Below are 25,721 nucleotides of genomic sequence, written 5' to 3' on the forward strand. Positions count from 1 at the left end.
GCCCTTCCATTAAGCTTCATTTTAACGTAGGGCCTCAGATCCAGGGATGGAGCCCCATCCTCCTTCTGATGAAGACAATGTAAGTATCTGGTCAGCAGCAGGTAAGTTCCTCATAAACCAAGGGAATTTGCTGAGCAAGACCAAATCATAGCACATAGATCTGAACTGCCTCAACAAAAAACCCAGAAGAAACCTACAGGCAGCTTGGGGCAGATGTCTTTTGGGGGTTTATGAGCACCAACTTCTCCAAGTAACCATTTTTGCTCTTTCACTTCTCCACTTGTATTTTCCCCATAAACTCCCTGATTACTTTCCCAGAAGGTGCAAGAAAAGAGATGGGTGAATGTGTGAGTTGGGCTAGATGCCTCATATATGCTTTCTTATTTAAGTTTCCCAGGCTGACATAAGTATTTTTACTTCCATTCTGAGAGCAAACAGGTTAATGAGGTAATTTGTACACTGCCACCCAGATAATGGAGGATCAAACACAAAAACCCACATATATTTGAATCCCAAATATTGGAATCATGGTATGCTTTCTCTCCCTGAAACTTGACTTCTCTATTTTGAACCATTTATCTCCATTTTTTTTTACTCTCTGTTTAATGATGAGCCCCACAATCTAACCTCATAATTATATATTCACCTTTATCTACATTTTCATGACTTGGACCTATGTCCATGAAAGTGTCTCATTTCCTGTCGTCACTGACAAAATAGTTTTCCTGCCTCCTGACAATACTGCATTAAACTTATCTCAAAAATTTTAAAGCATGTTTAAAGGTTCTTCTTCTTCTTCTTTTTTTTTTTTTTTAGATATATGAGTGCTGAGACAATAAAGAATTATTCTGAAAGCAAAACAATTCTTGCCTTTACTAGAAAAGTATTGCTCAATTGGGTGTATAATACGAAAAAGGAAAAAGGGATCCCATCAAGGTAAGTGCTTTTAAACCTTACTAGAAATGCTATTATAATCATTTGAAATTTCCTTTTATTTATTTTTAAAAATTTATATCCTGAATACTTTGTAAAATATTTTGAGGTGGTTTACAACCAAATTACTTATATACATACAAAAAGTTATTTAAAGAAAAAAAGATATAGTGTAATAACTTTTATTATAGAGGTAAATTTCATACAAGATTAAATGTTAACCATTTTTAAGTGTACCATTCAGGGTTATTTAGTATATTCACATTGGGCAACCATCTCCTCTGTCAAATTCCACGGCATTTTCATTGCCCCAAATGTAAATCCAGTGCACTGGATTAGCAGTCACTCCCCATTCCCTCTTCCCCCCAGCTCCTGGATAGCACTAGTCTGCTTTCTGTCTCTATGAATTTACCTATTCCAGATGTATTATATAGATAGAATCATACAACATATAGCCTTCGGTTTACGGATTCTTTTTTTTTAACATCTTTATTGGAGTATAATTGCTTTACAATGGTGTGTTAGTTTCTGCTTTATAAAGAAGTGAATCAGCTATACATATACATATATCCCCATATCTCTTCCCTCTTGTATCTCCCTCCCTCCCACCGTCCCTATCCCACCCTGGAAGCAACCTAAGTGTCCATCGACAGATGAATGGATAAAGAAGATGTGGCACATATATACAATGGAATATTACTCCGCCATAAAAGGAAACGAAATTGAGTTATTTGTAGTGAGGTGGATGTACCTAGAGTCTGTCATACAGGGTGAAGTAAGTCGGTTTCTGGATTCTTTCACTCAGCATAATGTTTCTTCCACATTGTAGCATGTATCTGTAGCATAAGGTTCATCTACTTTGTAGCATGTATGAATACTTTATTCTTCTTATTGAATACTTTATTTTTCTTATGAATACTTTATTCTTCTTATCTTAAATAAAATACTTTATTTCTTCTTATGGCTGAATAATAGTCCATTGTGCAGACGTGATGTATTTTCTTTATCCATTCATCTGTTGATGGGTATTTGAGTTGTTCTCACCTTTTGGCTATTGTAAACAGTGCTGCTATGAACATTTATGTACATGTATTTGTTTGAATTCCTGCTTTCCATCTTTTGGGTATGCATCTAGGAGTAAAACTGCTGGATCATATGAAAATAAAATTTATTTTATTTAATTAATTTATTTAATTTCTTGAGGAAACACCAAATTGTTTTCCACATCTGCTAGATAATTATGAAATCAGGAAATGTGAATCCATCCACTTTATTTTCTTTTTCAAGATTGGTTTAGCTATTCGGGGTTCCTTGCAATTCCATATGAATTTTAGGATTAGCTTGTCTATTTATGCACATAAAAAATGTCATTGAGATTTTCATAGGGATTACATTTAGTTTGTAACTTGCTTTGAGTAGTATTACCGTCTTAAAATATTAAACTTTCTGATTCATGACCATGGGATGTCTTTTCATTTATTTAGATCTTTAATTCCTGTTAGGAATGTCTTATAGTTTTCAGTGTACATGTCTTTGGTAAAATTTAATCCTAAGTATTTTTATGCTATTTCAAATAAAATTGTGCTCCTGATTTCATTTTTGTAGTGTTTATTTCTAATGTATAGAAATACAAGTTATTTCTGTATATTGATCTTGTATCTTGAAGCTTTGCTGAATTCATTTATTAGCTCTAGTTGTTTTTTGTGAATTCTCTAGGATTTTCTGTATTTAAGAGCATATCACCTAGGGATAGAGATATGTTTACTTTTTCCTTTCCAACTGGGATGTCTTTTATTTCTTTTCTTAGATTCAAGAGAGGTCTCCCTCTTCTCAATAGGATTATCAGTAAATACCAAATGGATATTTTTGTACTATGGTTCTTTTAAAGCCTTCAATAGTGACTTAGGCCACAACTTTCTGAGTACTTATTTCTGTTGATGTAACAAAGAAGTGGAGATTTGAAAAACTAGGATTTATAATCAATCTACATTTTAGGCTGTCTCTTATATATCATTCATCTCAGAGTAGGTAGTACAGATTCTGGAGTCAGATGGCTTAGTTTAGAATCCTAGTCTTTATCATTTATTAGCTGGATCAGTTTGAAAGGTCTCAGTTTTCTCATTTGAAAAACGGATAAAGTAATATCTATGTCATATTCTGGAGACTGATATATGTAAAGCACTTGGCAAAATAACTGGCACATAGTAGGTACTAGTATATACTAGTTGGGTTCACCTCTGCCTTCATTATGGGATTGTTGTAAAGATTACATAAATAGTGTGTGTAGAAGCACTTAGTCCAGAGACTAGCACTAAGTAAGCACTTAAATGTTAGCATTTATTATTAAGTGCTAAATAAAAATTGAGTTCTCTAACCAGTGGATGAAGTCACTAACAAAGATGAACAAACACACAAGGAAACAAATAATCATGAGAGTGAATCAGCAAAAATAACAGCAGCAGATTTATATCCCTAAGACTTCAGTTATTAAAATTATCCAATATGGACTATAGTATTAATGAAATGTTGAAATTAGTAAGTGATGGAATCACAAACATGAACAAGGCCAATCACCAAAAGAAGATTTATATAATGAAAATGAAAAAATATATAATTTATATATAAATTATATAACATGGAAAAAATATATATAATAGTTTCTACCACATTTTCATTGCTTCCAAGGTAATTACCCAGGTCAGGTCTCAACACAGCTGGAGGGGGAAATATAGTGGCTGCTTCAGGAGACTACAACTTGTCAGCTGACGAAATTACAGGACCTGACATCAGCAAATACTAGTAGAACATATAAGAGGATGGATCTTGAGGATATGGGACCAGGGCTGCAACATAAGGCCAGATTGGGGAGAAATTTATTGGCACAGAGGTCTTATACCTGATAATTCAGGATTCAACATTCTATCTAGGACACTTGGAGCTGGTGCTATTATATTCCTGAGATGGTTCTTTGAAGCTTGACCAGGCCAATAACCTACAATAAATGAAGTGCAGATGATAAAATTGGAATATTTAACTAGATTTATTATATTAGAATGAAGAACCAACCTCATGATTTTGTTCCCTGTGAAAGGACAGAGGATATTTCCCTTCACCAAGGCAACAGTGAGAAACTCAATGATAGATGTCCTCTGCAGGACATGGTTAACCATCATTACGTCTGCTGTGGAACAGGCCTCTCTAGTATCAAAAGGAAATGGGAGTGGCAGAAGACAGATGGCAACACTTAAATGTCAGAGGCAAGGTGGGCATACTTTATTTTGTGGACAGCAAACCTGGAGTAGCAGTCAGAGTGTTTGACCTAAGGATGGGTAACAAATATTGAATATTAAAAGACAATATAGACAAACAGTTAACTGTGGTATTACTTGACTTTTCTCAAGGTAGAAAAGGAGAGCTGTTGAGCAAAGGGATGAAGTCAATTACTGCAAGACAGCTAAGTCAATTCTCAGAATCAGAGTTCTTGAGAAAGAACTGCAGCACCACAAATATGTAGGATAAATATTTCCTCAATCTTCTCTCAGATGGACATTTAATCATTTTACCAGATTTCCTGTGCATTGGGAAAAGAAAATACTCAGACTCTGTTAGGACTTTGGGTTATGGCATTTAAATGATACTGATACCAAAGGCTTGAAATACTATTGTGTTCCTCAAGTTAAACTGGGAGCTTTTAAGCCAGATAATTTATGGAGTTTCTGACCCAGTCTGTCTCATAGAAGTCCACCAGGTTCACTGTGTGGTTATTTCCCTAAGTCCCTAAGTGTATAATTGGGATGAATATACTTAGTGTCTAGCTGAACACATACATTGTCTTGTTGACCTATATCATAAGAATCATGGCAGAAGTGGCCAAGTGACCAAGTGGAACCCTTGGCCAAAATAGTAATAAGAAGCAATATAGCATTCCAGGAGGAGTTTAAAAACTAATGCCAACATTAAAGATTTAAAGACATTGTAAGTAATTCCCATCATATCCCCTTTAATTTATCTATCTGACATAAACAAGTCAGATTATAGTCAATTATCAATTTAAGCAAAAGGTAACCTCAAGTGTAATGCTGTGCCAGATGTGACTTTATTGCTGGAAGAAATTTTAAAAAGCAGTTTGTTCTCTCATCCAAGATGGTGGCATTGAGGCTCCTGAACTCAATTCCTTCCATGGACACACCAAATCTACAGCTAAACATGGATGAGTTCTCCTTGAAAGAAATCCAGAAACTGAGCAACTCCTACACATCAGGCTAATGAGAAAATACCTACTTTGAAACAGGTAGGAAATGCTGAGACACACTTTCACCATAAAACTCACCCCCTGGCACAGACATACAATTGGAAGGGAACACAGAGCTCCCAGTCTCTCCCGAGAAGCAAAGGGTTTGAGCCCAATATCTAGCACCCCAACTTCTAAGACTTCACCCTACGGGATGGGCCCCCAAAATACCTAGTTCTGAAATCTAATGAGGCTTATAACCACAAAATACACAAGACTAGAACAAAGAAACAGTTCTTAATGTGTTCATGAGGATGTTGTCTTCTTGGAAGGAGCTTGTGTAAAATTTGGCACCCTGGCTTTTGTGGCTTCCACACAAAGGACACACCTCTTGATTGCCTGGCTCTAGTGGCCAAGGGGGCTTCTATTTTAGGACCCACAGGACTGTAGCAAACAAAGAAACACTTCTTAATGGGCTACAGCTCCATGGCTCAGTGCAGATGGAGCAGATAGAAATACCCATCTCCCAGTCTTTCCCTGAAAGAAGTCTATTTGCATACCTCAAAAGCTGCTACCTGAGGAGTCCTGTTTCCAATCAGCTTGCATCTAGGTGATGAATGATACTCTCCACAATGGGACACAAACATGTCTTGGCACATCCTCAACTACTGGGAGCCACTAAGAGCAAATAAGGCAGCTTGGACAATCACAAAGGTTTGAGAGACAACCAAGAGCTCATGCTAGGCTGAATGATAAGGTTTATCTACACAAGACCAGTCCATCAAGACCAAAAGAGGTGGCTGTTTTATCTAATGTGCAGAAACCAACACAGAGCATGAAGGAAAATGAAGAAACAGAGGAATATGTTCCAAACAAAAGAACAGAATAAAACTCCAGAAACACCTTAATGAAATTTAGATAAGTGATTTATCTCTTAAAGAGATCTGTTATTGTGATTTATCTGTTAGAGAGATCAAAGATGCTCACTAGGGTCAGAAGAAGAATGTATAAACAAAGGGAAAAATTTAACAAAGAGATAAACAATATAAAAATGTCCCAAACAGAAATCACAGAGCTGAAGAATAACTGAGCTGAAACATTCAATAGAGGGGTTTAACAGCAGACTAAATCAAGCAGAAAAAAAGATAAGCAATCTCAAAGACAAGGCAGCAGAATTCGTCCAATCTGAGGAGGAAAAAAAAGAATGAAAAAGAGTGAAGATAGCTTAAATGACTCATGGGACACCATCAGGTGGACCAGTATTTACATTATAGGGGTGCCAGAAGGAGAAGAGAGAAAGAAAGGGGCAACAAACTTATTCAAAAAAAATAATAATGGCTGGAAACTTTCTTTACATAGGGAAAGAAACAGACATCCAGATCCAGGAAACTCAGAAATTTCCAAATATGATTAATCCAAAAAGACCCACACCAAGACACACTAGGTAATTAAATTGTCAAAATTTAAAGACAAGGAGAGAATATTAAAACCAGCAAGAGAAAAACAATTTGTTATATACAAGGGACACATAAGCACCAATAAGACTATCAGCATATTTTTCAGCAGAAACTTTGTAGGTCAGAAGAGAGTAGCATGATACACTCAAAGTACTGAAAGAAAAAAAAAAGAAAAAACTACCAACCAAGAATTCTCTACCCAGCAAAATTGTTCAGAATTGAAGAAGAGATAATGAGTTTTTCTAGGCAAGCAAAAGCTGAGGAATTCAGCACCCTCAAGACCAGCCTTACAAGAAATGTTAAAATGGACTAAAGTCCCTTTCAAGCTAAAATGAACAGGAATTTTTTAATAACAGGAAATCATATCAAAGTATAAATTTCATAAGTAAATAAATATATAGTAAAATTCAGAGTACTCTAATGTTGTAATAATGGTGAGTAAGTCACTTATAAATCTAGTATGATGGTTAAAAGACAGAAGTACTAAAAATAACTACAATAATTTGTTAATGGATACACAAGGTAAAAAGATGTAAATTGTAACATCAAAAACATAAAATGTGGAGAGGAGGAGTAAAAATGTAAAGATTTTAGTATGCATTCAAAGTTAAGTTTATCTTAAAATAGACTGTTATAAATATAAACATGTTTTATGTAAGCCTCATGGTAACTACAAAGCAAAAAAAAATAGTAGATACACAAAAGATAAAGAGAAAGGAATCTAAGCATACCACTACTGAAAATCATCAGTAGATAGGTATGGATTTACTATTGCCATTTGATAATTGTTTTCTTGCTACTTTATAGTTCTTTGTTCATTTCACATTCTCTTATCTCTTAAATTGATGCAGCCACTGTGGAAAACAGTATGGAGTCTCCTCAAAAAATTAAAAATGGAACTACCACATGATCTAGCAATCCCACTTCTGAGTATATATCCAAAAGAAATAAACACAAGATATCGAAGAGATATTTGCACTCCCATTTCACAGTAGCATTATTCACAATAGTTAAGATATAAAAAGAACGTAAGCATCCATCAATGGATGAATGGATAGAGAAAATACAATGGAATATTATTCAACCATGAGAAAGAAGGAACTCCTGCATTTGTGACAACATGGTTGGATCTTGAGAGCATTATGCTAAGTATAAGCCAGACTGAGAAAGACAAATACTGCATGGTATCACTTATATGTTAACCCTAAAAATAAGTCAAATGAAAAAAATGAAATAAAATAATAGATTTTTAAAAGCCAACTCATAGGGACTTCCCTGGTGGTGCAGTGGTTAAGAATCCGTCTGCCAGTGCAGGGGACATGGGTTCAAGCCATGATCCAGGAAGATCTCACATGGTGTGGAGCAACTAAGCCCATGTGCCACAACTACTGAGCCTGCGTGCTGCAACTACTGCAGCCTGCATGCCTAGACCCCATGCTCCGCAACAAGAGAAGCCACCACAATGAGAAGCCCATGCACCACAACAAAGAGTAACCCCTGCTCACCACAACTAGAGAAAGCCCGTGCACAGCAACAAAGACCCAACACAGCCAAAAATAAATTCGTTCATTCATTCATTAAAAAAAAATAGTCAACTCATAGAAACAGAGAGTAGAAACCAGAGCTGAGGGTTTGGGGAAATAGGGATTGGTAAAAGGTTACAAACTTTCAGCTATAAGGTGAATAATGCCTGAAGATCTAATGTAAGACATGGTGACTATAATTGAGAACACTGTACTTTATAACTGAAATTTGCTAGAGAGTAGAACTTAAATGGTCACACCCCCAAAAAAGAGTTATGTGAGGTGATGGATGTGTTAATCAACTAGATGGGGGGAATCCTTTCACCATGTATATGTATATACATTGTATTGTATATATACATGTATATATGATGTACACTTTCAATATCTACAATTTTTATGCCAGTTATACCTCAATATGGCTGAGTTTTTTAAAAAATAAAAAGAAAATAAAAGCAGTCTGGGGAGAGGGCTGAGAGGGGCAGAGGCAGTGTTACCATAAACTTAACAAAGCTTAGACTCTCTGGCTCCTCCCTCACACTGGCACTGCCTGAGGCCTTGGAGGATTTTTGCAATTTGATGACAGCATCATATATGTATTCATAATTTCATCTTCTTTTCCTTAAAAGGGCTACAAATTGTAAAAATTTCAGGTCCTGCGTAACACAGATCTACCTCTAAGAATAGCAAAGTAATCCAGCACTCACCCACTCTTCAATCAATAATTGATTAATAATTTCATTTAAGTTTTAGCAATAATAATGCATTATTATACTAGTTGAATAATTTAAAAATAAAATTAAAAATACATTAAGTAGGGCTTCCCTGGTGGCGCAGTGGTTGAGAGTCTGCCTGCCAATGCAGGGGACATGGGTTCGTGCCCCAGTCCGGGAAGATCCCACATGCTGCGGAGTGGCTGGGCCCGTGAGCCATGGCTGCTGAGCCTGCACGTCTGGAGCCTGTGCTCCGCAACGGGAGAGACCACAGCAGTGAGAGGTCCACGTACCACACACACACACACACACACACACACACACACAATAAAATACATTAAGTAAATCCTCTCACTCACAATTCTACTGTCTAGCATACTCAGTATAAAAATAATTTTTCAGAGCATGTATGTTAATTTAAAGTTTTTAATAAAATGCGACCTAACCTGTTCCACTACCACACATGCTGGGATTTGTTCCAGATTATATGCCTTGACAAGGAAAAATTCTCGTGATCCATTGCTAAGAGAAAAGAAAAAAAAACAAAACAGGTTACAGAGCAATATGTATGATATAATTCCTTTTGTATTTATAAATATGATTATATAAACAAAAATATTGGAAAAATGTTCAAACTAGTAATAGTAGCCATCTCTGAGAAGTGGAATTATTAGAAGGTGGGAGAGATTTGCTTTGTTTTTTTTTTAATATTTCCAGTTTGAATTATCCCTGTCTTATGATCTGAAGTATTTCTACTAAAAGTATAAGTAAAAATGAATGAGAGGTGAGGAAAGTGAGAAAGAGGGAAAACCAGCCTGAAGACATTTAGCAGAGGAAGAAATTAAAGGAAAGTATATGAAGTAGGATGCCAGAAAGTGTATGGTAGTGATAGCTACTTCTCAGAATTAAGCTGGGCTTTGTAGCTATTGATGATTAGAACAGAACTGAGCATATGTTGAAATTAATTCAGTGTAATTATTTTATCAGATAAAACTATCTTTTTTCTTTTTACAGACATTGCTTTCTTCGTGTATGTCATAAAATAGTATTTACTGATGAATTTGAGTATGTTGGATACCTTGTGATACTAATGAATATGTTTCTTATTATAATTTCTTGGATATCTGTGTTAAACAATATCTATGAGCTTGAATTAACATATGCTAACTACTCTTTTCTTGCATTTTATATCGTGGAGGCACTACTTAAGGTAAGCTAAAATGTGATTTTGTGTGTGTGTTTGTGTGTGTGTGTGTGATATGTCTAACAGGGAGATTTCCTAATTTCATTTTTCAACACTAGCTACAGACAGTTTTCCAAAGGAGTGTATAAAATTCTCCCTCACTCCTCAAACAAATTTATTTTTTAAAGGTGATTTTAGGGTGACAATAGAAAATATTCATACTTTAAGGATTGATTTTGTATTTGCAAATTTTTAATTAGTGTGTGTCAAAGGGATGCAGAGTGAGTTACAAAGGTATTGGCAAAGTTCTTTAACTTAGCAGAGAGGTGAGCACCTGGATATTCATTTTATTATTATTTTTTTAATGGAAGATTTTTTCTCTTTCTTTCTTTCTTTCTTTCTTTCTTTCTTTCTTTCTTTCTTTCTTTCTTTCTTCTTTCTGTCTCCCTCTCTCTCTCTCTCTTTCTTTCTTTCCTTATTTTTGTCTGCTTTGGGTCTTCGTTGCTGCGCGCTGGCTTTCTCTAGTTGTGGTGAGTGGAGGCTACTCTTAGTTGTGATGCGAGGCCTTCTCATTGCAGGGGCTTCTCTTGTTGCAGAGCACAGGCTCTAGGTGTGCAGGCTTCAGTACTTGTGGCATGTGGGCTCAGTAGTTGTGGCGCATGGGCTTAGTTGCTCCATGGCATGTGGGACCTTCCCGGACCAGGGCCTGAACCCGTGTCCCCTGAATTGGCAGGTGGATTCTTAACCACTGCGCCACTAGGGAAGTCCCATTTTATTGTTTTATACTAGATAGATAAACAGATGGATAAGTAGATTGATAGAAATTCATTTATACTTGAAAACATTTCATAATTTGATTTTTTAAATCCAGTATAAAGGTAGCTGTTAAATGATGGAAATGTATTGATGGGTCCACAAACTGATAATAGTATTGTGTCATATGGATCAAGTTGTAATATAAAATATTTTTAGCCAGACGATTTAAATAGAAGAATTATATATGATATTCCAACAAAGTGTATGAAATCTCAAGTCGTTACTGGAAAATTAAAATGCTACTGCAGAGCTGTGATTGGTGGGGGGAAAGGGAATGGCCTCACATTCAATCACATGGTATGTAATAAATTCCAATTAGTTGGAACGACTATAGGAGATGTCACCTAATTAAGAAGAAATAAAGCAATTAGGGTTAGGGTTAGTACCAGGGTGAGTGTGAGTAAAGGGTTCCCTAAAATCACTTAATATGTACTATAGTGGAAAGAACACCGAGCTGGGATGCAGCAGATTTGGCTCTGGTTTTTGTTTTCTCTGACAAACAGTTAGCTGTTCACCAAGTCACTAAACTTTTCCCAACCTCAGTTTCTTCTTCTATAAGATATCAGGGTTGGCTTAAATGAGAGGAAACGATCCTTCTAGCTCTGTGGTCTTTGTACTTTGCCAAGTTTAAGCTGCTGTCACAACTGTGCATAGCCATAGCTCCTTCAATCAGGTCCACTTAAGAGAGCAGAAAAGGACTGCAGAGACATCGCTACACTTCATAGCTAAGAGGATACTCCCAAATGTGCAATTCTGTTCTTGTCTCTCCCTTCTATTTAACTCAGGATTCATCTTCACTGCCCAGTTTACAAGCTTGCCTTCACTTATTTTCTTTGCTGTCTTTTCTACACAAGTTCAGTTCTGCCCCCTTTGTACTATGCCTATTAAAATATTCATTATGTTAATAACAACAATAATAAATGATCACTAAGGTACCAGGTATCATTGCAATTATAACATTTCAAATTCTTAAGTTAACCCTTTAATGTAGATATATACTATGACTTGCATTTTACAGATGAGGGACCTGAGTCTCTGAGAAGCTGTTTAAGTTCACATAGCTAATGATAGTAGAGTTTGGATCCAACCCCTCAAAGTTTGTGTTCTTTCTAATACACAATTCTACCTTAAACTTTCCTTCTTGTATTTTCAAACTTTTCCCAAAACACTCCTCAACCTATTAGAGTAATGGATCTTTTGAAACTTTCTCAGAGGAAGGGTAATCACTCTTCTATATCTGAGTGCTGGAGGCTTCCATTACCTGAATTTCTAACCATTCTTTAACAACCTTATATTTAACAAACCCCTCTTCCTTTGAAGCCTACACTATCCTTTTATACCAAGCTCTTCCTCTCCTGTGGCTGTATTCTATTGACCTCCAAAAAACTCCTTCACACTTCTGAATACTTGGTATCTGGATAAAGTCTTACTGTTTATACCAGTTCTTTCAAGTTCCTAAGAGAATGATCTAACCTATATTCTGTTTCAATAAGAAGGAAATGAGACATCTACAGTAGCTGAATGGTGCCTTGAGCAGGATCTCGCAAGACTAGGATCTGGTCTTCTGCTCCCTAGATTCAGACACTGAATTTCCTCAGCCCCGCCAAATGTGAACAGACTCAAGGGAAATGACTCTCTACCACTAAACACACAACAGTCTGTTTACAAACAAGGCATGACAGTTTCTTAATTTGTAATCGAGCTTACGCTTTCCCTGGCATAAATATGTCTGTCTCCTACAGTCTCTGAATCATAGTGAGTAGGGGAATCAGGCTGCTAAAAAAGACAAATTAATCAAATTTACAAATCTGTATCTTAAGTATAATGATAGAGACCTGCACAGGGTGCTATGGGAAAAAACGGAGTTCCTTACACAGAATAGTAGGTTCAAAGAAGGAAGGCTATTAAGGAAAGGAGATGCTTGAGTTGAATTCTGAATAATGAATAGGAGTCAAAGTAGAGAGTATGTGAGTGGACAAAAAGAACAAGGGAAAACTTAGAAGCAACAATGTGACACATACAAGGAACATTATTCCTAATGGCAGGAGCTTAGGGATGGGTTGGTCAGGATGGAGATTGGAGAGATGTTAAATCTGTGTGGAGGATATGGAAAATGAGACAGGAGACACAGACATGAATTAAATAATAAAGGGCCACATGGGTCAGGCTATCTCAACCACTTCCCTGGCATCAACTACCATTCATAGTCTAATGATTCCCAAACTCATGTCTCCAGCTCAGATTTTATTCCCAGCCTCAGATCATATAGACAACTGATGACTGGATCTCTACAATAAAATACTGTGCAAACATCTCAAACAGTATATTCAAAACAAATGTATCATCTCTAAACCTACTCTTGCTTCAAAATTCCCCTGGAAACCTAATTTCCCAGGTTGGATTCCACAATCATTTTTGACCACTCCTACTCTCTTAGTTATAGTAGGTTTTCAATAAAATTTTTTAAATAAATAAAGAACGAATTAGTAATTTAGTAGGTATTTTGAATATTTTATCTCTTGGAATAGATGTTTCAATATTTTAACCATTTAGTTTCAAGTTGATATGCTCACTTTCTAGTATTTTAGACAAGTAGAATCTTAATGTAGATCAGAGAAAACCTATGAGTAATGTTTCAGTTATTATGGAAAATGGTGTAGTAAAAGCAAAAACAAATCAGATAATACAATTTCTTTTTAAATCGACAGATAGCAGCAATGAAGAAGGAATATTTTTTACATGCCTGGAATCTATTTGAGTTAACAATTACGTTAATTGGCATCATAGATGTAATGCTTATTGAGACAAATTCTATTAGTTATCATACTTTTGATTTGATTCAAACAGTGGCTTTTATAAAAGTTGTTCGATTTCTTCGCATTCTACGCATTTTGAAGGTAAAGAACTATTAAATCATGCAGTTTCAAACTTCTCCTGACTGCTTCATGAAATATAGACTAAAATCAGTTTACTAGTTTTATGGTTTCCACTTTCTGTTGGGCTGATGTTTATATTTTAGATCCCTTTGACAAATTAAGTTTTATAACAGATTATATTATGAATATCCAAGTTATATTAGAAATTTGTTTAGCACATGAAAGTACAGAAATACCCATCACAGCTTCTCCTTTGAATAGAGAGCACATGAAAACTCCAAAGTAATGTTTATTCTTATGAATACCTGAAATAAATGATGGAAATCAACAAAACAAACCATGTAGCAACAAAGCAAATAGTATACATTCATACAAATTTAGAAACCGAAAAATACACATTTTGTGTTATATAAACTCATAATATTATAAAATCACAGCATCAAAAATGACCTTTGACTGTCTAATTAATGTCTTCCTATAACAAGTATAATGAGTAGTTATTTATTTCTATATGAGTGTGGAGATTATGGAGCATGGACAAGAAAACTTAGGGATCAGCCAACTCTGCTGAAGTTAGGAGACTGTACAAGAGTAACAGATAACCTGGGGACTTAAACCCTTAGCAAAGAAACAATGAGAAGTTAATTGTGGGGTCAAACAGGGAGTATAGTTGTGGTGGACTCTCACTCAAATGAACCATCTAGTGAAAAGTTTAGTGGGAGGTTTAGCAGGTAAAAGTGACAGTACTTTATAGACAGTCATTTTATGGCCTAAGCCCAGAAGATTAATCACATTGTTTTCCAAGAATTTAAACCAGTTGAAAATAGCATGCAATTCTCTCTAAGGGAAATAAGTAAAGAATAAAGTCTTAACTTCACAGAGATATCTAATATTATTAGTTATGGGGAAATAGCTCTAACCATGAAATTATAGAGATACTATGAATAAAATAACTAAGAATTTTGACAAGTTACTATAGTTACCATTGAGAGCATGTCATTTTTTATTAATACCTATTTTAAACTAACCAACATAAAATCAACTATAATTTGTACAATTTATATTAAATAGTGGTCCTGTTTTTTTAGCTCATAACACCAAAATTGCTGCAGATATTAGATAAAAAGATGAGTCATCAGCTGTCCTTTAAGTATGCTATACTAAAAGGATATATCCAAGGTGAAGCAGACATAATGACTATAATTGATAAGATTGCAAGTTCTAAACAGGTTAAACAGGTGAGGAAAACTTTAAATACTAAGAAAATGGTTTATGTCCCTCACCCCTCAGTTTCCCTCACCCATCATGTCTTCTGTCTATATATGACTGTTGACTCCTGGTTTGCTAAGAAATGTCTGTAAAAACTGAAACTGATCAACATTTAGATTACTCAAAAGGCTCCTTACTGAAGTGTCTATGCCATATTAACAAGTTATGAGGCTCTTGGAGCATATCTTTTTGTCCTTGTGGAGCTGTCATGAAACCCGTGTACAGAGGTCAGCTTCTGTCAATGCAAGTTCCAGGATCTGTCAGGCTACAGATGCATTAAATAGGAAATATTGGAGGACAATAAGTGATGGCAGGGTTGAGCCAACAGACCTTCCTCATAATTCCCAAAGTCTCCTTCTATTTCTCTATATTCCTGATTTTCCCACAGTAAATAATGAAAGAATTAAAGGATGGGGATATGGCAAATGGCAAGAAGTACCAATAACTTACTTAGAGGGAAACCACATCTAATTCTTTCATTATACAGATGAGAAAAATGAAGCCAAGAGAGGTTAAATGATTATGCCCAAAGTCACACACATAGCTGATAAACAGCAAAGAGAATACTAGGGCCTAAGTTCTAGACCTTATTTTTCATTTTCTCAATTAGGCAGATTATATGTCCCCACAAATTTGCCATCTATGTGGAATTAAGCAGTCACCTTTCAAGATAATTTAGAACATTTGAATGTTATATTCTTTTTTTTTTTTTTTTTTTTTTTTTTTTTGCGATTCGCGGGCCTCTCAGTGTTGTGGCCTCTCCCGTTGTGGAGCACAGGCTCCAGACGTGCAGGCTCAGTGGCCATGGCTCATGGGCCCAGCCGCTCCGCGGCATGTGGGATCTTCCCGGACTGGGGCACGAACCCGTGTCCCCTGCATTGGCAGGCGGACTCTCAACCACTGCGCCACCAGGGAAGCCCTGAATGCTATATTCTATATGCTATATGCCCAAAGCTTTGTAGTTGAGAACATTAACACTCAATATGTAGTTGAACACAAAGAGCTGTATCTTTTCTCTCTTCACCACCTGTAACTATAAAACTATTTTGCTGAATTTTGTTACCTTTTATAACCACTCATATCGAGGATACACAGTAGAAAATACAGAAGGACTTGAATCTGTAAGATATTGGCCAGTTTCAGTCTTCATTTCTGCTCCCACATAGTTTGGTTAAAACTTCTATCTCATTTAAGGTTGAAAGCCACACCTGTTTCCCAAATTTGGAGGCTCTCAAAAATTGAATGGGAGAGAACCTAGCATGCCTGCATTTTTCAGAATCAATAGTATTCTAAAGTAAGTTACTTTAAGAAAAAATATATGACTTACCTTTAGGCTTCTCTAAATTAGCCTAAGTAATGCTGCTTCTTATCCTCTCCACCACTCTTGCTGGAGTAAAATAAAATTCATTGCACAAAATTCAATTCTAATTCCTGAAAAGTTCCCCATCATATATTTCTTTAAAGTTATTTTTTTAATTCATTTTATTTATTTATTTTTGGCTGTGTTGGGTCTTCATTGCTGCGTGAAGGCTTTCCCTAGTTGCAGTGAGTGGGGGCTACTCTTCGTTGCAGTGCGCAGGCTTCTCATTGCAGTGGCTTCTCTTCTTGCGGAGTACAGGCTCTTGGCACACGGGCTTCAGTCGTTGTGGCACGTGGGCTCAGTAGTTGTAGAGCATGGACTTAATTGCTCCACGGCATGTGGGATCTTCCCGGACCAGGGCTCGAATCCATGTCCCCAGCATTAGCAGGAGGATTCTTAACCATTGCACCACCAGGGAAGCCCTAAAGTTATTAATTTAGGTTAAAAATTCATCAGTTGCAAATGTAAGGACATTTTATAACAGTTTTGTCTCCCAAAACATTTCTTTTGTTCCATAGATGTTATTAAGGAGGGTAACGAAGAATACAGGACATGCTATGAAAGAGCTAGGTAGGTACCTCTCACCCTAAAGATCTAACATGACCATCTCTTATCATCATTTCTTCAGAGAGGCAATGGTTTTGATAATGAAACAGATCTTTAAGGAGACCTACTTACTATCAATAATAAAATGAATAACTTCAACAATCAACATGATCGTATCTTTGGCTGGATGAGAATAGTGTAATATTACCCCTCCACATTTGTTCTCTCTGCCTTATACCACAATGAAGGCCTTTTAATTTCTGTTTAAAGAAAACACATTTGCATGCCATGGTTATGCATGTCTTTATCACTTTATAAATTCTGTTTTCTTCCAAACATACCTTCCTGAGCAACACAAGGAAAGAAGCTATTTTTTCCTCCATTTGCCACAGAGTTGCCATCTGAGGATTTAGGCTTTAAAATGAGTTGAAATCGGAACAGAGCCTCACAGATCACTGATGTGGCTGCTAGGAGGCTCAGTGCCCAAACGTGACAACACCCTGTTCTCTGAATCACACCAATTCATGGTCCTAGTGCAGCACAAATCCTGGGAGTGAGACAGACACATCCCTATAGCACAGTGTTTATGTGTATGGAGAAGAAGGGGATTTGGTACCAGATGGTGGACAACAACACAGCAAGCCTGGGAATGAGGCCAAGCATGAGAGATCTTGCATGGCAGATAGTTGTCAAGCTAGACAAGAGGTCATGACCAAGAAAAAGTCCTAAATGGGTGAAACTCTCATGGGCATCCAGGAATCCACATCAGACAGGCAGGAGAACATAGATAGATGAGTCATCTAGATGCCCAGGCAGGACGGGTGGAAATGATCCAGGAGGAGTGAGAGAACTTGATCAGAAGCCATATTTAAGCACACAGTCTGTAGTCAGAAATCTTCATTCAAACAGAATAAAAAATTGGGTCATGAACTCCAGACCTAGAGCCCAGGAGAGCCTCTCAGTGTCCAGCATAGGTGCTTCGGTATAATTTTGATCCTAGGACTAGGGCTGTCTGTCTTTCATGGGCTTAGACACAGGTATGGGCTGCCAACAAGAAAGTGTCAGGCAGAATTCTGTAACTACTGGTGAATTTTGATTGATTGTAGAGGCCTCTTCAGGGAGAGATATATTTCCCTGTGGTGAGGGTTATACTCCATGGGTTAAAAGAAAAAATATTAGCTTACTGTCCACATGAAATATTTAAGCAATGTCCTATTTCCTCTGAAAATATTTTGTTATTTTTCAGGCTACTTAGAGTATGACCACCCAGAAATCGCTGTCACTATGAAAACAAAGGAGGAGATTAATGTCATGCTCAGTTTGGCTAGAGAAATTGTTAAGGTTTTCAGGTTAAAAGGAATTCTTCATAAAATAGAAGGTTTTGAAATTAATAAGGTATGGTAGAATATTTTCAAAGCAAATATACTTACTTGATATATAATCATTTATGATCATCAAACCTACTTTTGGCTCTTTCCAATATAGGCCATTCCTGCAATATAAATATATAACTTAAAATAGTTGTCTTAAAAAAAGCACCTACCAGAGAGAGTTTCCTTCCTGCAATTCTATTGGTCAACTTCCCTTTCCTTTCTTGCCATAGTGAGGGAAAACTCCTTTCTATGCTTTGCACCCAGACTGAAGGTATAATGAAACTATTCCTCATCCTAGCCTAGACTGGGTATCAATATGTTCCTGGGAGTTACCTGTGACACTGAAACAACTTTTTCCATAAAAACTATGATTTATAAGAACACTCAATTATAGAGTAAGAATTAATTACATTTCCTTTCTCTAAGTTATTTAAATGGTACTGTGACATGTAAAAAGTTAGAGAGGGTCCCAACTCATTCTGTAAGTATAAAATTTATGCCCCAAATCGAGAATAGTATAAGGGAAAAAAAATTATTATACTTGTGAATACATATATAAAACTTTTTAACACAATAGTAGCTAGTTGAATCTGGCATAATACACTATGACTAAGAAGGTTTTGTCTCCCAAAATAGCTATATAACTCACTTATTAAGAGATCAAAGAAGAAAAGTCATTTGATAAAATCCAACTCTCACTCAGAATGTTCAAAGGCTAATAAAAGAAGTAACATCCTTAACTGGATTAAAAGTATCTATTAAAAATCTGAAGCAAACATTGTATTAGATGGCAAAACATTTAGAATTATTCCCATTAAAGTCAGGAAAAAAGAAGAACAGTATCATTCCAAGTAGTGAATGCTGTGCTTATAAGTCTTAGCCAGATCAAGAAGAAAAATAAAAGGAACTTGAGAGATGGAAGTTTTGGAAAAAGGATAAAACTGTTATTGCCTATTGATTGTTTAATATAAAACCCTAGAGAATTAACTTAAAATTGATAATATAGGATCAATAAAATAATTCAATAGGGTCTCCAGAAACAAGATCAACTTTCAAAATTATTCCACAACTAAAGAAAATGTGGAAAAATATTGTATTCACAATAGTAATTAAAAACTCTAAATCCTTAAGAATGAAAGTAAGGTAAAATATGTATAACACCACGTGGCAAGAACTAAAGGGCATAAAAAAAATAAGTCTCCTTGAAAACAGGACCATGGAAATTATAGCATCTGAGGAATAGAAAGTAAAAGATTGAAGAAAAGTGAGCAGAGACTAAGGGACTCCTGAGATACCATCAAGTGGACCAACACATGCAATGTATATGTCCCAAGAAGACAAGAGAGAGAGAAAGGAACAGATGGGAAATTTAAAGAAATATTGGCTGAAAACTTTCTAAATTTGATGTAAGGCATGAATATTAACATCCAGGGACCTCAGTGAACTTCAAGTAGGGTGAACTCAAATAGACCCACATCAAGGCACATTGTAATCAAATTGCTGAAAGATAAAGAGAGAATTTTGAAATCAGCAATAGAGAAAAAATTCATCACATACAAAGGATCCTCAATAAGATTATCAGCAGATTTCTCATCAGAAACTTTGGAGACCAGAAGAAAGTGGGCTGATATATTCAAAGTGCTAAAAGAAAAAATAGTCAACTAAGAATCCTATATCCAGCAAAAATGTCCTTTAGAAGTGAGAGGGAAATTAAGACATTTTCAGACAAACAAAATCTGAGGGAGTTCATTACCACTATAACTGCCCTGAAAGAAATTCTAAAACATGTCATGAAGATTGAAATGAAAGGACACTGGACAATAACTCAAACCCATATGAAGAAATAAAAATCTCAGTAAAGGTAAATACATGGGCAATTATTAAAACTAGTATTATTGTAATAATTGTGTCTGACTCCATTTTTTTGTTTTCTATATGATTTAAGAGAGTAATATATTTTTAAAGTAATTATTAGTCTAAAAGCTAGAATTATTACAGCTTTGGCTTGTAATGTCATATTTAAGAGATGAATGCATTAAAAAAAATTTTTAGTTTGTGTTTTGGACAGACAACACACAAAGATATAATTTTATGACATCAACTGCAAGGGGTGGGGATGAAGCTGTTAAAGGAGCAGAGTTTTGTATGTTATGGAAGTTAAACTGTTAAAAATTCAAATTAGAGTGTTATATTCTAGGATGCTAAATGTAATCCCTGTGGTAATAGAAAAGAAAACAACTAAAGAATTACATATAAGTAAATGAGAAAGGAGTTTTAAATGTTTCACTACAGAAAATCAACTAAATACAAAAGAAGACAGTAATGCAGAAAATGAGAGACAAAAAATGATACAAGATAATGAAAAGACAATCCACAAAAAGGTAGAGGAAATTTTCAAAATAAATATATCCACAAAAGGGCTCATGTTCAGAATATATAAAAATATCTTACAAATCAATAAGAACAGGACAGAAAATTCATTTTAAAAAAATCAGCAAAAGATTTGAACAGGCACTTCCTAACAGAGAATATTCTAAAAGCCAATAAACAAGAAAAGATGCCAAATATCATCATCATAAGCTTAATGCAAATTAAACCCAAAAGTAAATACAAGTACACAACCATCAGAATACTTAAAATTAAAAAACAAAACAAAAAAAACCTGACAATACCAAGTGTTGGCAACTGGAACATTAGAGTGGGAATATAAACTGATGCAATCACTTTGGAAAATTATCTGGCAGAATCTACTAAATTTGGACATATACATATCTTAAGACTCAGAAATTAGATTATATAACCATATATACAACAGAAATTAGTACATATGTACAGCAAACAAGTACTCACTGCAGCATTTCAAAAGTCCAAAACTGGAACAGCCCAAATGTCAACCAACAACAGATAAATAAAGCTGTGGTATATTCATAAAACATAATGCTACACAACAGTGAAAATGAAATGAATGAATGTTTGCTCCTTGCAACATTATAGATGAATCTCAGAAACATAATGTTGAGCAAATGAAACCAGACACAACTAAGTACATACTCGTTGATTTCATGCAGCTAAAGCTCAAAACCAGACAAAGCTAAACTATGGTAATAGAAAAAGAGTGATTAATTTGGGGTAGAAGTAATGACTAGAAGAGAACATAAGGGAGGATTCTAGGGTTCAATAAATGTTTTATTTTTTAATCTGGGTGCTAGTTATGCAGATATTTTCATGTGGTAAATGTTCTTTGATGGACATTTATGATTTGTGCACTTTTTGCCTATGTGCTATACTTCGGTAAAAGATTTATTTATTTTTCTTAGTTTCTGCTTTATAACAAAGTGAGTCAGCTATACATATACATATATCCCCATATCTCCTCCCTCTTGCGTCTCCCTCCCAGCCTCCCTATCCCACCCCTCTAGGTGGTCACAAAGCACCGAGCTGATCTCCCTGTGCTATGTGGCTGCTTCCCACTAGCTATCTATTTTACATTTGGTAGCTGGGACGAAGTGAGAGAGTGGCATGGACATATAAGATTTACTTTTAAAAGTAATTTGTGACTTCAGAATAATGATAACATAGAAAAATACTATAACATGGGAGAGATTGAAGGTTTCCATGGAAGGACAAAAATCTCAGAAGAGCAAGAAAAGGAAATAGTATAAAACCATAATTGTTTTAAACATTCTGTGAACACCAGTTTTGTTCATCTCCTTTCTTAACTTTTGTGGTTTTAGTTAATAACAGCCAGAAAAAGAGAGATACTTGATCTTCAACCTATGTACAAACCTCTTACTGTTGACAAAGCACTCTATCATATTCCATGGCTAGATAAAGACCAAGACCATATAAGCTTTATTCAGGTAATATTTGTATTTGCTAGTAATACTATCTCTAATGTATCAGCAAATGATATTTTAAAAAGTAAGGATTTAACCATGGTACTCTTTGGTTTTAAATTATCTAAATGTCATTGATTACCTGTAGGATAAAATCAAAATCTCTTTCCATGACATGCAAAGTTCTCCCACAGTCTGCCTGCTGCCTACCTCTCCATCTTTACTTTCTGTTACCCATGTGTCATATACCCCATACTCTATTTATACTGAACCACTCATGGTACCCCAAGAACTTTATACTGTTCTTTAATTCCATTCCTCTGTGACTGCTATTTACTTATCTTGAAATGTTCTTTGCTTTCATTTCCCTCCCCCCAAACCTCCTCTGCTTATTGCTTCTCTGGAAACACCCCCACCAAAGGTACTCTGAAAAGCAGGCTTTAGAGTCAAATACCCCACCAGTAGAAGAACATCCTATGGTCCATCCAGAGTTTGGAGGACCAAAGGAATCACCACTGTAACTATATACCTTTATTATAGCATCATTATATTACATTACATTACAATTATTATCTTTACATCTCTCTCCCCTACTATAATTTTTACCTCATCCAGCTTTTGAATATTCTACTCCTACTATGTAGCATCTCACATAGCAGGTGTTCAATAAGTGTTTGTGGGATGAACAAATAAACAGATTTAACCTGTTCTATTAACATCTTTTTCTATATCAAATAAGTACCAAAAGACAAATTATATATTTTTCACCTGCTTAAAATATTTTGAATGAATGAATTTTTTTATTACTTCATCAGCTGTTCAGAGCACGAGTATGTATAAGACACCTATGTGCCATTAGCTTGCATCTGTCCTATTTTTCATCCAAATGAAATATTTTCATCCTTCTACTACATTCTTATTCCTAGATTAGATTGTTTTCTAATCTATATATGAACACCCCATCTGAAATTACATATACCTGTGAATATCCACCTTCTTCTCTTTGTTAGCCATAATTCCTATTTTCTCTTACAAATTTATTACTAACACAAAATTTCAGATATTTTTGAGTAACATTTACTTTAAAAATGTACAACTTTTTAAAAAATGTAAACTCCAATCACCACTAAAATATTATTTATAGCTTATGTATTTGGTGATATTTTTTAGGAAAGATCCAGAGTTGTAACATTTGATTGTGGAAATGATATATTTGAAGAAGGTGATGAGCCCCAAGGAATTTATGTAATTATTTCAGGCATGGTAAAGGTAAGGCAGAGACATTTATAAATGCACCTGTGAGCACTAGTTACAAAGTTACATAATAGAGAATAAATACCTTTCAATGTTAAGAATTCCATTATTCCATTTTTTGGACAGCAGCTGTTATCCAAACAACAATTTTCTTCCTCAGACACAATGATAATACCAGCCATCACCTTTAAGCCATACATTCCTATTGATAACAAGAAACCTCAAAGGATCAGCATTAAGATGAAAAGTTATAATATAAATTGTTATTTACCTTATGTTTGAGTTGGGCTTTTAGCCATTCTAAGACAGGTATAGGTTGTGTGAGTAGGTGGGATCAGAAAGATCAGAGTATTTAAGAATGCTGTCTTTCCCAAATCATTGCTAATTTAATAAATTCACTTTAAAAGTTATGAGTAATACATGTTCTCAAACAATATATAAATATTAAAACTGTTAAAACCAAAGGGGGGAAAAGCCATAAATTAAATAGTTTTAGTAAATTAACTGAAATATGTATTTTTTTTCTCTCTTTGTTCCTGAACAGCTTCAAAGATCAAAGCCAGGTTTGGGAATTGACCAAATAATCTGGGAGTCAGAGGAGAAAGATGACCAAATAACTTACACAGACTTTGTGATCAGTGGGGCAATAATAGGAGAGCTAAACTGCTTGACTAATGAACCCATGAAATATTCTGCCATCTGCAAAACTGTAGTGGAGGTCAGAAAACATCACCTTATGTCTTACTGTTATACCTTGTTAAATATCTAGTACAAAATTTAAGGTTATTTTTGTACTTGTATATATTTACAGTCTAGTGACAATTTTTTTAAAAATAGGGATGATAAAGAAATAAAACTTGTTATAAAATTTTATGAACACACTATAATGTCCGAACAAAATGGTTTGTAAAAGTTAACCTATCATATTGAAACAAGGCTTTAACCAGAAAAACTGGTTATATGAGGTCTCTCATGGGAAAATTAGATGGGATATGTTAACTATCAATACCATAATTTGGAGGGTAAGGAAGGGAAAAAGTCAAAGAGCTGGGATTTATTACTAGAAAAGTTGAGCAAAGTGGATGGAAGTTTCCTGACACACAATTGAGGACAAAATACTCAAAGCAGCAGAGGCTCCCACTGGCCTAATGTGAACTCAGAAAAAATAATGACTGTAAATAACTGAACCTCCAAAATATATAAAAGCCCATAAGTTGATAATGGCACCTATTTTTTTATTCCAAAAAGGTTGCTAGGATATCAACTTATGTCTCTGAAAATGGATTGCTTCTTTTTTTTTTAAAGGACAGTCTTTTATTTATTATTTTTTTTACTATATATATATATATATATATATATATATATATATATATATATACATATATATATATATTTTTTTTTTTTGCCATGCTACACAGCTTGCAGGATCTTAGTTCCCCAACTAGGGGTCAAACCCGGGCCCCTGGCAGTGGAAGCCCGGAGTCCTAACCACTGGACCAGCAGGGAATCCTGGATTGCTTGTTTTAAAAAAGAAAAAATTAAACATTTATCTTGCCTTTCCTCTATGAACTCTTTCAAGGAAGCTAAAAAGAAAAAAAAAAAGATGAAAAATGTAGAATGATAGAATTATAATATCTCCATTTTACCAGCCCTAATGAAGTAATAAACCTATTCAACAATCACCAATTGATGCTAAAACTACTAAGAAGAATGTTAATGGGAAACTTTATAATGAAAAACCAGGGTCACACTACCTAAGGACAATCTTAGCATCACTAAAATAATGACAACTGGGGCATCACATACTTCATGATCTGATGCAACAGAAGGACTAGCACCATGCAGTCTTCTTGCACAAGAAAAGAGAAAACCACAAGCCTCTAAATCCAACCAGTTTATAGAAAATGCAGGAAGGAGAGAAACAAGTTAATTGACACCAGGAAAGAATAATTAGCTAAGCCTAAAATGTGGAAGGTCCTACAGGCCAAATGACCTGTTTCTTTTTTTTTTTTTTCAACAAATCAAAGGAATAAAAAGGGAGGGGAGGAGGAAGAAGGCAAGGGAAAATTTTTAAAGTCTCTATCATTCAGCAATGCATATTAGAATATTTACAAGTGAAATTACATGATGCTGGGCATTTGCATAAAAATACTCTAGCCTTTTGCTTCTGGATATAATGAAGTTACTGAGAACGTGGTAACATATTCATCATAAATAACTATAGAACTTGACAAAATATATGAGACAAATATTTTCAGTCATTGGAAAACAGGCAGTGTTAAGTTTGGAAACCTCAAGAGAAGAGAAATTTACAAGTTAAGCCCCACATCCACCCTGACCCTCTCACTGGG

At 35.2% G+C, this 25,721-nt stretch overlaps 1 protein-coding gene across 1 annotated transcript in view; it reads left to right on the plus strand.

Moving 5' to 3' along the window:
• SLC9C1 (solute carrier family 9 member C1) overlaps window positions 1–25,721 on the plus strand; it is a gene marked incomplete at its 3' end in the record, with an annotated part of 96,588 nt that overhangs the window by 53,929 nt on the left and 16,938 nt on the right. Inside the window, exons 14-22 of the mRNA XM_079705265.1 lie at window positions 817–936; window positions 9,872–10,067; window positions 13,565–13,753; window positions 14,821–14,970; window positions 16,880–16,931; window positions 18,154–18,302; window positions 22,015–22,140; window positions 23,287–23,385; window positions 23,915–24,088. Of these exons, the coding sequence (XP_079561391.1) occupies window positions 817–936; window positions 9,872–10,067; window positions 13,565–13,753; window positions 14,821–14,970; window positions 16,880–16,931; window positions 18,154–18,302; window positions 22,015–22,140; window positions 23,287–23,385; window positions 23,915–24,088 (1,255 nt within the window). The remainder of the gene's footprint in view (window positions 1–816; window positions 937–9,871; window positions 10,068–13,564; window positions 13,754–14,820; window positions 14,971–16,879; window positions 16,932–18,153; window positions 18,303–22,014; window positions 22,141–23,286; window positions 23,386–23,914; window positions 24,089–25,721) is intronic.

The sequence above is a fragment of the Hyperoodon ampullatus genome (genome assembly GCF_949752795.1).
Source record: "Hyperoodon ampullatus genome assembly, chromosome: 5".
Lineage (NCBI taxonomy): Eukaryota > Metazoa > Chordata > Mammalia > Artiodactyla > Ziphiidae > Hyperoodon > Hyperoodon ampullatus.